Consider the following 14,137-nt stretch of genomic DNA (forward strand, 5'->3'; position numbering starts at 1 on the left):
GCATCAACGTAACTTTCAAACAACAGAGTTAAGACTAGAAGAGAATTCCTTTCCACGGGAGGCATGTGGAACTAAGCACTTTTTAAGAAAACTTCTACGTCTCTCAGCTTTCTCCTCTGTAATTTTACCACATATTTTATCAGTATTAATATATGCAGAGATAAAAATGGATTAAAGAATAAAAACAGAAAATTAAGTTGCAATACAGCTTTAGTGCCCTGATCATTCATTAGATCAGAAATGATTTAAAGGAAACTTAGGAATAGAAGGCAACCATGCCTAATCAAGCTTCAGTGCTGAGAACAGAGAAAGACAGGGACAAGGAATGCCATTCTAGAAGGAATGCCAGCCAGTCTGCCTGCCCCTGCTTCTGGCACTCTCCCTTGTTAATACATGGATAAGCAGTAGTTTATCATTCAGTAGAGTAATAAATTTTAAAAGTAAAAACGCATACATACCTAAATTGCAGAATGCTAAGCATCTCAAATACAACAACCCAACATACAAGGTTTAACTAAAACTGACAGCAAAACAGAGCTTCATTTGATTGTACCACACTTTCTGTACCCTAATTAAGCCAAGTTCCTTGAACAGTCTTCAGAGCTAACATACTTTTTTCTCAGTTTTAAGTCTTTCAAAGGGCTTTGCACAAAGCAGTTGTCTCCAAAAACTGAAATGGTCAAACAAAAAATTCCATTAGATTAGACTGTGATTTAAAGTTTGCTTTTTGTATCTGGACTGCATTTCACTAAGTGGCCATTTAGTCACAACTACCACGTATTACGGTATGCCCCAACTATATCTGTATTTGGAAAAAAAGAAAAAAAAAAAAGAGAAACAAATATCTGTGTTTCCAGAAGGATGGAGTAACTGCCTAGAAGAATGTTCCATCTCAGGAAATTAAAATCTAAGTAATATTGCCAAAACAGTTAGCTCCATTTTCCACATGGCCACATGGCTTTAGAATAGCTTAAACTCTGTGGTACTGACAGATGTTCTATGACAGCTTCCAAAACAAATATTTTCACAGAAAAAAATGGCACTCACTAGTCACACCTAGTGCTAAAACATTAGAAAACTAAAAAACAGAGTGGAACATCAGAATTTAAAGAACATGGTTTGCAGGAGAGCTTTAATTACTGTATTTTTAAATGAGTATAATTTATATATATATATATCTGTATCTTCTGGAACTTTGGTAGCCATTGAATGGAAAAACTGAGAGTTTCAGTGTTGAACACTACTTCAAAGGTTATTAGATTATCACAATATTATTTGCCTTCTGTCCCTACCACTTTCCCTATTTTTAAATCCACCTCTTCCCCTTCTGTTACTGTCCTTTTATTCCTACTGCATTTACTTTTCATTTATCTCTCTACACAGCATTTTATCTTTTACCACATTCTCAAAAGTATATTAGCAATGCCAGTCACAGTCTGTACTACATTTATAAAAGATATCTACAGAAAGATTTAACTAATAAAATTCATATATTATTTGTCTTGTTTTAGAAAGCTTCCCACTAAACCAGATCTAAAAGGTGGAAAATTTAAAACTCGCATCTTTCTACTATAATCTCGCATCACAAAAACAACATAGGCAATGTCACCAAGAGAAGTGCTTTGTGGGGAAGTGCCCCTTACCCTCTTTCCTCTCCCATACACAATACACCTTATGGAGTTACACAAGTTTCTTTGCAGCCCAGTGGTGAATGAGACAGAGGAACTGATTCCAGCTGCAACTACATTCACACTTCCCTTATTCTTTATTTTTGCTAAGAACGTTAACCTGAGTCTTTTCCAGCCATGAACCGTTTCCTCCCAATACTTGTATGAGATGAGCTGATGAGGAACTCTCTGCTTTCCATGAAGCTAGAAAGAACATCAATCCAGCAGGGCTCAAAAAGATGACTAATAATGTGAAATTCTCATTATTCAAACAAAGGCTACTTCAGTTTGGCTGTATTCTTATGAGCTTAAGCTAGAATGTATTTCGCAGTTTATGTAACTGCTAGGAGAAGTGCAAATCTGGACTGTATTAACACTCTTATTTCACTGCCATTTATAATTAGATGCTCAAAATTTATCACATGTACATGGGAGTAGACAGCTGTGCAGAAAAAGATAGTTCATTTACATTTAAGTACTGTAATTTCATTTCAGGGAAAAAAACCCAACATCCAGACCATGAGATTATAAAAGAATCCTTTTCTTCATGCATATTCATTCTGTTTTGAAAACATTCATTTATTTAAATTAACAATACTTTCAGTCACAATGAGTTCTTATGTCATCATTTCATTAGCTTACAGGTAGTCTAATATTTTTTCTTATTATACTTTAGCAATTCTCTAAATTCAGCATGACAATTACAGTTTTAGGATTAAATACGTCCAGTGAGTAATAATTTTCAAAAGGACAAGTCTTATTTAAGAAAGTTTTCTATCACCTACCAGCACAAAATTATTCTAAACACAACAGCTGGAGGATTTACTGAAATAGAAGCATTAGGTTACATTTTAACATGCAAGCTGTGTTTTCAATTTAATCATGGATTGTAATATCAGGGATATTATCTGAGTAAGACTTAAAAGAATACTTTTTTTTTTTTAAATTGGTTCCATGAGGAAGACAGTTTTTGCCTAATCTTTGTAAATTCATGCTAAACTACTATTACTGCCAAAGACATTGAAGACAAACATCCACCTTTGCCACACTTTGCTATCCCATCTCTGAAGGGATAAAAATCTAGATGTCAGTTTTGAAACAGATTCCAAGATAAAATGACTAACCAGTTCCAACTAAAAAGCTATAAAATCAAATTCACCTAGGATCATTTACAGCCATCTGCTCAGAACCATTTTCTCACTAGTCAAAACCTTATTTCCATATGGTCTCAAAGGTGAAAAATTACTCTTTATTATTACGCTACCTAAATTACAAATGGAAGTCTGTTACAGTAAACCCAGACACAGTGAACTTTTTGATACACTGAACATTTCCTGAAATCTTATTTCTTTCTACTGAATTCCAGAGGGGGTAAATCCTATTACACTGAACAGTCACTGAACAGCACAGGTTAATTTAATGGAAAACACTTTGAAATAAGCCTTCACCATCTGTTTTCACCTCTAATGGCAAATCAAAGAAGAGCGATTCACACTTGTATCATTAAAAAAAAAGAGCATAAGTGATTTAAATAGATGTGTTCTTTGATGAATACAGCATGCATCTGTTTGACTTTCTTCACCTTTTATCTTATGCAGGAAGTTCTCATTTTCTAATGCTCATCCCTGCAATTGAAACCACCACGGTGTAAAAAGAGGATATGCACAAAGTTTTTTATACAAATAATTCCTTACAATGTCAAAGGGAAGTTCTTCGGTAGCTCCAAATTGCCTCTGTGGAGCAGGTTATCTTAACACTGCTTCCCTTACTAATAGTTCCACATACTGGGCTACCCTTCCCAAATTGTCCAACTGATAAACATAAAAAAGATGAAGTCAGAACAAATGCTCTCGCCCAAGACTTTACCCGAGTTCTTGCTACAACTGGAGAAGACCTTCTGTACTTGAAAACTCATCTTCTCTACCCCCAAAACTATGTACCAGCAACGTGCTTTAACTTACTTTTAATTTCTTGAGACAAAACATTTATGCTCTTAGATTAGCTGTATAGAAATAAGGCAACTTTAAAGAACTCTAATGTACACAGGGAACAGAAGAAAAGTTTGTAACTGTAAATAGAAGATAAAGTAGAAGATCAGCACAGTCAAGCAGCATAAGGAAAGTGAAAATAAATAAGCGTGTAAAAGCAGTTATTACAACATTAAGAAATCCTACAGACAGTAGTGAAAACACATGTTATGACATACACTAATTCTCAGTAGGAGCTACTGCAGGGAGGTACAACACAGAGTAGTTATAAAGGGAATTACCTTACAGATAGAGAATCTATACAGAAGCTATCTGTTACAGCTGGCACCTCCAGGAGTAACGTGTTGTTAGAGTGACCAGCAGCAGAAAGATCAGAAAAGGGAAAACAGGTGAAGAGGTAAGAACAAAAGATAAACATAATGGAACATCAGAGCTACCACTACAGTCTCAACGATCATTAAAAGCAGCACCATTCACCTTATTTATTCTAACACACATAAGGTGTGTGTGTGTAGAATATCTTGTGTATATTTATGTGTGTATATATATATATATACACACACACATAATTTTTATAAAAATATATATAGAACGTTTTTCTTATATAGTGATTTTGTCATACAGGAGCAGGAGGGTTTTAAAAACAGAATGATAATCTGATGGAAAGCCCCAGTCAGTACGCAGTCCAACTCTAGCTTACAGGTCATGTATTTCATTCATATATTCAAATTTATATATTCAACTTCATATATTTCAAATTCATATATTTCAAATACCGTCACTTACTTTCCATCTCTTTCAAAGATGTGAGCTAACAGGCTCAAAGTCTAACATCCCATGGTATAGTTGTGGGCACTTCCTCCAACACATACTAATTTAGTACAGTTAATAATCTATTACACATCATTTACAATATCCACATAACTGCCTTTAAAGCATAATACTAATACCGTAGTTAAATAAAAAAAAATAAAAAAAATAATGAAGTTTACAAACCTGAAATCCCCTTTATTGTTCACAATCCTCTCTGGAGGACAGTACTGCGCAGAACTTTCTAACACCACAATGTCTACTGTCCTTGTGTTATTCCCACGTCTGGTTTGTACATGGCAACCCCAGTTTCCTGTGGAGCCAGCCTGAATGTTTGAGATTGTCAGTGCACTGGGAAGATAAAATAAACAAATAAAACCCAAAAGTCTTGCAATAAAATTTATAGGAACTTTTACCAAAAGATATAAGGAGGAAATTCTTTCCTATTAGGGTGGTGAGGCACTGGAATAGGTTGCCCAAGGAGGCTGTGAATGCTCCATCCCTGGCAGTGTTTAAGACCAGGTTGGACAGGGCTTTGGGTGATGTGGTTTGGAGTGAGGTGTCCCTGCCCGTGGCAGGGGGGTTGGAACTGGATGATCTTAAGGTCCTTTCCAACCCTAGCTATTCTATGATTCTATGATTCTATGAATAAAGTACAGAAAGACAATGGAAGAAATAACCAATTACATACAACTGTGAGCAATCTTACAAAATGAGAGCTATCTATGAATCCATGTACTGTAATTCACAGAGAAATTTATACTTCTAGCTTTCATTTTTGCCAAGGTAGGAAAGGAAAAGCACAGCCATGTGAAAAAGTTCCTTGACTTCAGAAAGAAGTCCAAATTCCCCAAGTGTTATTAACATTGCTCTCCAGCACAATTTTTTTCTAGTTGTTCCAGAGAGGCCAAACTAAAATAACTTCCCAAATGCATAATTTGTGATAAAGTTTAGAAGTCCTAACTTACTAATACAACTACAGGATATATAACACTTTGTAAATGCTGAATGAGTCAAAAATCTGCTGCAGGGAAAATAAATTATACTTACAGATCTCTGCTGGAGATCTTCAATATTACCAGCTGTGGTATGTTCAAAATGAATAGGAAAAAACCCATGAGCAGTTCAATTAAATACCTTTCTTTCATAATTGCAATGTTCTGCAAGTCTCCTGGGTAACTTGTTCTAAGCAATCCTGTTGTAAGCAGGTGGGTTTGACTAATCAAATGACTAGACCTCCCTCCACAAACTTGGTAGTTAGCAAAGGTGACCAAATCCAGGCAATTTAAGAGATGTGTGAAGTTAAAAGACCACTTCCCTAATTGGGATATTTCTGTCTACATATGTTCTCCCAGCAATGATATAAGAGGGCCTTACTTACGGAAAGAGTCACTAAACCAGAGCAGAAAATGAGTGTGAAATGCATTTTCTCTTTATGGATTCACCTTGCAATCAGTGAGCAGTTGTGAATCATGTTCTTTTCAACAAAAATACCCTGGGACTCATCAGTTTCCACTATCTTTCCATCCTGATACCACAAGACTTGCATGTCTTGATCAATATATGAAGCCATACACTGGAAGGGTAGGCTATCTCCTTCAAACACAACCTGACGGTGAGATGGAGTCATATAGAAAGATGGTAATTCAAGTGGTGGTTCTAGAATTCAAGAAATAAATGAACAATTAATAGCAAGAATCTGTCATATACATGATTTTTAAAAAAGGAGAAAAATACACTGAGTGCAAGATTTACATAAAAGCTTTCCTTCACACACTGGATATTGAAAAACACAAATTCTCATCATATTCTTCTTCAAAACATATATTCCTTTAATGTAATACGCTTCAAAAAATCTTTTGCTACCCCACATCCAAAAGAATGAAGAACATAAATTTGAATGAAAAATATATGTATGCATTTTGTTTCTTTGTAATTTCTCACTATTAAGATTTCAAAGCCACAAATACATGCTTTATTCTTTTGGCAGAGTAACTCTAAAGCAGTTCAGCAAGTTGGTCATTGTTTCATCAAAACAAAAAGGCTAATCAACAACAGAATCAGCATGTAGAAAACTAAGTCATAAAAGCAAGACCTTTAAACTTCAGAAATTTGGGCTTGGAATAATTTACACATCTTAAGTTGGATAGCTAGGCTTTGGAACAGAATTTTCAATTTCCGACTCCTCTTGTGAAGTTTGGGTAAAAAACCCTGAAAAACATGGATTACCAGGAAAAAGGAGTTCATCTCCACAGAGTACTACCCATCCCTAGGTTCTACAAACTGACATCCACAATTACCAATTTATATATTTCCAAAGCAAACACCACTGAATCACCACTAAAGATTCAGCCTTTGAAAAAGAATCACTATTACCACTATCATATAAGTGCTGCATTTTAGGGAAACAAAGTTTGTTCACTGATATTAGCAGAATATGGAATATATTAGACAACAAGTATCCATTGTCTGGAGTGCTTACCGCAGGTTAGAAGCTCCTGCTTAACACCAGTCACTGTCTGTGACTGAAGTGACTTGGGATATGCACATTTAGTTTCACGTACAGTTATATTTCTTTCCTTTAACCACTGATGCATCCACAGTATGTTGCAATCACAAAGAAGATAATCAGTCTGAAATTCTCTGGAACACAAAATAAGTGCTCACAGTGACAAAATGCAACACTCAAAGGTCTGAAAGCTTGACATCAACAGCTGTGCGATGCATATGTCACACATACAGAGTCCATCAGTCTGACCCCAGAATAGCCTACCACTACATATATATATACATATACTTCTGAAAACTGTGGTCTAAGAACAAAAGTACACACTCCCCGAGAAAAGGAATCTTCTCCATAAATATGAGCAACATCTGTGCATGAAAAATTTTCTATTAATTTCTTTCATGGAGTAAGTTCAAGTATTTAATTGAGCACTCACAGGGAATTGCTTGAATACGCATCAACATAACTTAAGAACACATTTCATCACTTCATTTTAGCAATCAAATGCTTTAACAATAAACAAAAATATAGTCTTTCACATATTTCTCTTTTCAGAACCACTATTCACATGATTTTAATGATAGCTTTATTCTGCTTTATACAAAAATCGTAAGCCTTTTTCACTGATTCTTAAAGTCTTCTCTGTACAATTTAATACTTCCTACTAAAAAAACATCAAACATCCCCACAGGTGTCTGATGCAGTCAGATAAAGTAAAAAAGAGTATAAATATTTTCTCTGTTTAGAAACAGTTAAAAATTTATCAAACCATATGGCTTTGTCTATACTGTTTTTTATTTCTAGTGAAAACATAATTTTTCTTTTTTGCAAATATCTAGAGGATAACACAACATCACAGACAGAACACTTCAAAAATTAAATCAACATTCCTGTGAAACTCCATTTGGTCTTTGTTCACAGGAATTCCTCCAGACACACTTTTAATAGCAACAGTTATACCCAGGCTCTTGTCAGACCTGTGATGTTCTTGGACAGCAACCTTTCTGTACACAAATAAAATACCAGGAATAACAACTTAGGAACAATTAAAAGAAGCTGAAGGAGGGAAAGAAATATATGCCTTTATAAACAAGAAACTCAGTGTCAAAGCCAAAAGAGAGCTCTTGACAAAGTCCCAGTACAGTGAGCCAACTGTCATAAGTATCAGGGAAAAATGCAAGCTACTCATCAGCACTGGTAACTTTTTTCATTTACTGTCTTCCTTACACAACACTACAACTCTCATGGAATTAAATGAGAGAAAAGTAACATGAGGGTGAGATGTACACACCGTTATATGCAGCAAAATTACTGCTCTAAAGGATTAAGATCTTTCTTAAAAGTATTTGTTTCCTTCGTCAAAAAAAGATGTGAACACTGTATTTATTAAATACAAAGTAATAAATGATGCACACAGAATAAAGCTTTTGGAAGCCCAGATGCAGTTACAGCTTTGTTCTCTCAGAACTAAGTTACCAAATATTGAGTAACTTTTGAAGGAAGTTATATAAACATACAAATATCTGTACATACATTTCTTATGCGCTTATTCAGATAAAGAAATCACTGTTAAGAGACTTAAAAGTAAAAATGCAGAAATGTAGTACAAGCAAGTATGTGAAATGGTTTTTGTTAAGAACACAAATGATGATGTAAATTAAGATTAGATGCAGTAGATGTAAGGACTTACAGAGACTTTAGTGAACCAAGATGATCAAACGTTCCCTGTGTAAGCGTAGAAAACAGATTTCCAGAAAGATTCCTATGAAGCAAAAGCATCATGATTCGAACTCATGCTCAAGCAGCTGACATTTGAAATTAAAAAACCCTCTTCAAGATAACATTATTTTAAAACTCACAAGATACTATTACAACACTGTTACAAGACCGTAAGGACAATAATGAGGTCTGATAGCCTACCAAATCCCCAAATTATATGTTCCCTAGTACTTTTTTAGCTGAAGAATTTTAAGATTTGGAACAGGGATTGAAAACAAATACTTTATTTTTATTTAAAGCAACAACTAGCACATGTTGAGCATACATTTCAAGAAGTTTAAAATTAACTTTGTTGTTCACAGTGAACTGATGCTGCCATTAACATGCTATTAAGCAGTATGTTAGAGCTAGCAGAATGTTTTTTAAAAATATTATACATCCCACGTTCTCTGTTATCAGTGACAACATTGCCTAAGACACTAACAACCAGGGCAAAGAAACATTCTGTGATCTTACATGTTATCTCCTTAACTTAAATGAAGAACTACAAACCATGCAAGAGAGCCAGCAAAACACAATCACATGGATGCCATGGTATAAGGTGTGGATTTTAAAAGATTCTATAACCCTGAAATATTTTTGTAAGGAAAATACTTTGTACAGTCTGCTAGTCCCACCCCTTTGCCCTGCTACAGCTAAGAAACTGGGAAACGTCTGCAAAGCACACAAAGCACTGAGTAGCATGGTTTGGGTTGCCCCTGCTACACACTCTCACGGTCACACTGCTTGTCCTTCAAGCACATGCTTAAAACAAACTACTCCCATTGAAGAATGTTAATACATATAAGACTAAAGAAGGTATATACATCAAAATATACTTACAATCTAATTAGATTTACAAGTCCTCTAAATATGTCTGCATTCAGGCAGCCTATTCTGTTATTAGTTAAGTCTCTGTAAATAGGAATAAGCAGAACAAAATAAAGAAAAACCATTTTCTTTCCCATGACATAGTCTGCAAACAGAATCATGAATTTTAGTTGAAATACTTAACAGACTGAACTGCATTTACATTTAATCTTTTTCGGCAAAACCCAAATGGTACTGCTGTATGGGTGTACGCAGGCACATAAGAGTCCTTATTCCATTTCTACAGCAATAATGGCTTGCCCATACACAGTTAAATGAGCCTTGTCTGACCAGTAAATCCCCTTAGAACAGGTTTGGCTTACAGCACTAGAAGTAAATTTTCATATTTGTACAGTATATTCATTACATGTACTACATCACTTAATTTAAGATGCCAGAGACCCCTATAATGGTACATTTGTTGTACATAAGTTTAGGACCACTTCTATATTTACACTTACATAAATATTTAAATATTACATGTTTTACAATGTAGGTCTTAAATCAAATTGACAAAAACATTTTAAAGGAATAAAAATTAAGCTTGCAAGCAGTAATGGTCCAGAATTGGTCCTTCACCTTTACTTTTCAGGTTTCCAGAAGTGCAATTACCAATAAAATTTCCTTTTAAGTGAGGCAAATCATCTAATCAGTGACACATGAACACATACACTATAAAAACTCAAGAAGGAAAGCTGTATGCTGACTAGAGGAAGCAGAGGAGGGGTAAAGCAGCAAAATCACTAAGACTTAAAAGCTGTCCCAGATATTCTGAAAATCTGGAGTGAAAGGGGGAGACTAGATGAGGGGAGGCCATCATGCCAGTATCTTGTTTTTCATGTTTCATCTGGGACAGAATTTTTACAATGAAGGTATAAAACCTTAAACACAAAAAATGTGTTAAGGGGAATGCTGGCACAACCTTCAATAAAGCAGCATTAACAATGCTATAACTCAATGCAGTATTAATAGCAAGGGACAGTATTTTCCACCATGACCTTTTGGGGGGAAAAAAAATCATAAGGAGTTTAACATTTAACAAAGCAAGACTCAGTGGCACCAAAGCTCTGAATGAATGTTCACCCAGTGACGTTTCAAGTCACAGAAACAACAGAAGAATAAAACAAGACTGTCCGTAAGAACAAATAAGACTGCCAAGCCATAAGCAGTGGATGTTCTTAAGTCGTAAGACTGAAAGTAGACTTTTTTAATACATAAATATATGTATGTGTATAGACAGCAAATACATACTCAACTTTTAATATTTAATAGCTTAGCTATCTAAATTTCCAAAACTTAAGACTTACTCCTCAGTTGTTTTGTTTAGACTGACTAGCTATATATACTACTTACAGTCTTTTCAGAGATGAAAGCCCCAGAAAAGCTCCTGGATCTATCGTACTAATAAGGTTGTTCTTGAGGTCTCTGTGGAGAAAAATGAAAACATTACATTTACCACAAACTACCCTTTAAAACAGATACACAGGCATGAAGATACACTTGTTTGAAAACTGAATAAACAAACACCCCAACCCCCTCAAAAAACAACAACAAAAAAAACAAACCAAAAAACCCAACAAACCAAACAAAACCAAAACCCATGCAACACATTTCTACTTTTTCTAACAGTATTTTTCGAAATTCGAAAATCTGTGTTTTAATTAGAAAGAAGACTATAAACAGCATGTGTATTTCATTAAATATTCTACCAGTTCCTATCACATGAAAGATTATAGAGATAAAGATACTTTGCCACAGTTTCACAGTAGGTTACAGCTGCTCAGGGTGTAACATTTGCTCATCACACAGTACCATACTGTTTAGCACAGTTGCCTTCTTCAGCCTACCCACCCATTTTCAAATACTTTAGCACTGCCCAACACCTACCAAAAGAAACAAAACGAGATCCTAAAAACACACCAAAGACACAGCATCAAAAGTTACTGCTGGTTACTGGCACCAAAGCAAAGCCCTGGCTGCAAATCCCAAGTAAAGCTGGTGAAAAACTCAGAGCACAGATTTTTAAGTCTTAAGTTTCCAGACTATGACATTTTAAGGATAAATCTGAGGTAATTATGTCATTAAACTGCTTAATTAATTGTGTGATACAGAAGTTTTAACTCCTAGTTCAATGTATTTTGCAGATACAGCTTAATTTGAAAGGTCACTGAAAGTATCTGTCAGCTTCTCCAGTTTTGAACAAACGTTTATCACTGCACAAATGTTAAAATTATTTCAACTTCCTTATGAAGCCAAGATTTTTACTATACTAATATCTGAAACTTTGCAGGCACTTATTACTACCAAAAAAAAAAAAAAAAAATCATTCCTTGGTAATATCTGAATGTTCTGCATTTGAAAAGAAAAATCAGTAATTTCAAATAAAGTCAATGTTTTAGTATGCAAGAGGGTAGAAAGTACATCTCTTAAACCTACCACAATGTTAACAATTCTGGCCAAAAGAGAACAGTACAAGATTATGTCTACCATCATACAGATATGCATGAGTGAAAACATAAATTCATCCCAAGATTTCACAATACCAGTTCCTGCTGACAGATTAAGAAGTCATGATAAAACAGTCATGTTGTTCCATGTCATGTGATCCATGTCATGGCACATGGATCACACTTACATGCTGTGCCTAATAAACATTTTTAAATACTTGAAATATGTGAAACAATTTAGATTTACCTTGCAGTACAGTAAATTAATTTTCAATAATCACACTCATCTCAACTTGATTTTCTTGCTCTGGGACTGCCAACTATTTACAGAGCAGTTTTAGGAGCCTGAAGAACTGTCATGCTTTTAAGCCTCTTTCTGCAGGCTTATAAACCCAGTACCAAGACCATGACAAATCTGAGAATACTAAATGTTATTAATCTCTTATTTACCATCAGTGTTTGGGACACAAAGAAAAATAATACTTATTCTGCACATTCAAAATTTTAGTTTAAAATCATGTAACTCCCACTTAAACGTAAATTCTCACTGTGGAAAATACTCAGGGAAGAAAAACCTGGACAACATGCCTTGGAAATCCACTAGCCTATAGATTATCAGTGAGCATTAAATTAATTACTTAAATCCAAAGCATACACCCTGATACACCTCTTTCTTAAATCCACTGCTTCAGTGTAAAGTTTTAAAACTAAAAGCAAGAGTTTTACTATTTCCACAAACTGTTTATACATTTTGTCAGATTAGTTTATAGTACTTCCTACTCTCTTCTTTACGTAATTTTTTGCCTTTTTGTCTCCTCCTTAATACCAGTTCTAGAGGGATAATTTCACTAGAATGTATAAATACTCTTTTAAGAAGAAATTCCAAAAAATATGTGTTTACAAAACTCAGTGTGTATTCTGTATTTTCAGATAGCAAAGCACTAATGACGCACCATGCTAAAGTAATTGTTAAAAAAAAAAAAATAAACATCCTGAAAGCCCAAATTGTCAGCATTTTCTCAATCAGCATCCACAACAGTTGAGGAGTCTCTGGGGATTTTCCAGCCCTCCCAGCAGCAGTTACTAGTAAGCACTAGCTATGTATTCATCTATCAAAAAGTATTAGCAGATGAATACTGGGAAATAAGATATTTAAAGACCTCAAAATCAACATCGAGCTGACATGTCTGGCAGCTCTTCTGAAACAGTAAAAGCTGTTGATACACAGGCTGGTGTAACTGCCAGGATTCCAGATCTAGGACTGTTTCTAAATGAAGAAATGACAAACGTGGGTAAACCAACAGATGGAGAGGATTCTCATATAAAAGGGAGGTGGGGGAAACAATCTCAGAGAGTTGTGTTTGGCTTTCTAGTTTCCATTGGTTTTAACACTTGTAAATACATTTATACAAACTATTCATTTTTAGCAATGGGACTTTAATCAGTTTTCTTTGGAAAGCTCAACCAACAGGATACAGTCACAGATACCAATTTCTCCAAATAAAAAAATCTGTCCAAAATAAATCCATTAGAACAGTGTTTCAGTTAGGGTAACATTACAACTCCACAGTAGACAGTTCTGGGACCTGGACATTTTCCAAATGGAAATTAAAACATCATTATTAAAATAATCTCTTAACTTTCTGAATAGTTCTTACATACGCTTCTGAAATCCCCTAGCATCTAAAAAATTCAACAGCAACTTAGATCACTTCATTTTGCTGTTTTGTGCTTACCCCATCAAACCACCTGTGACATGCACTGATGATCTACAAAAGTAAGAATTTCTTCAAGATGTAATGCAAAAAAGTTTTAAAAACGGAAATGTTCAAGCTGTTTCTACAAACTAAACGAAAGCTAAAACCTAGACCAAAAAACCTTTTTGTTTCCTTCAAATAATTTCTGTAATTACTTCCAACAGTACAGAATACTCCAAAGCATTCAATTTCACAGCACAGAATTTTTTACCAGAGACTACAAGCCTATTTCCCACCAGCACCACTCATCTTTTGGAAATTACTGAGAAGGTGAGGATGGGAAAAGCAAGTATTTTGTTAGCCTAACACTCTGGGTCTTCTCCTGAAAGAGCCA

The 14,137-nt window shown here is 34.9% G+C and overlaps 1 protein-coding gene across 1 annotated transcript in view; it reads right to left on the reverse strand.

Annotated features, from left to right (window-relative positions):
- ADGRA3 (adhesion G protein-coupled receptor A3) overlaps positions 1–14,137 on the reverse strand; it is a 55,572-nt gene that overhangs the window by 20,873 nt on the left and 20,562 nt on the right. The window contains exons 3-8 of the mRNA XM_061379940.1: positions 10,953–11,024; positions 9,573–9,644; positions 8,662–8,733; positions 6,948–7,108; positions 5,911–6,124; positions 4,652–4,816 (exon numbers count right to left, since the gene is read on the reverse strand). Coding sequence (XP_061235924.1) covers positions 4,652–4,816; positions 5,911–6,124; positions 6,948–7,108; positions 8,662–8,733; positions 9,573–9,644; positions 10,953–11,024 — 756 coding nt within the window. The remainder of the gene's footprint in view (positions 1–4,651; positions 4,817–5,910; positions 6,125–6,947; positions 7,109–8,661; positions 8,734–9,572; positions 9,645–10,952; positions 11,025–14,137) is intronic.

The sequence above is a fragment of the Neopsephotus bourkii genome, unplaced genomic scaffold, assembly GCF_033783945.1.
Source record: "Neopsephotus bourkii isolate Nb327-2 ecotype Australia unplaced genomic scaffold, CSIRO-AGI_Nbou_v1 NB_1780, whole genome shotgun sequence".
Lineage (NCBI taxonomy): Eukaryota > Metazoa > Chordata > Aves > Psittaciformes > Psittacidae > Neopsephotus > Neopsephotus bourkii.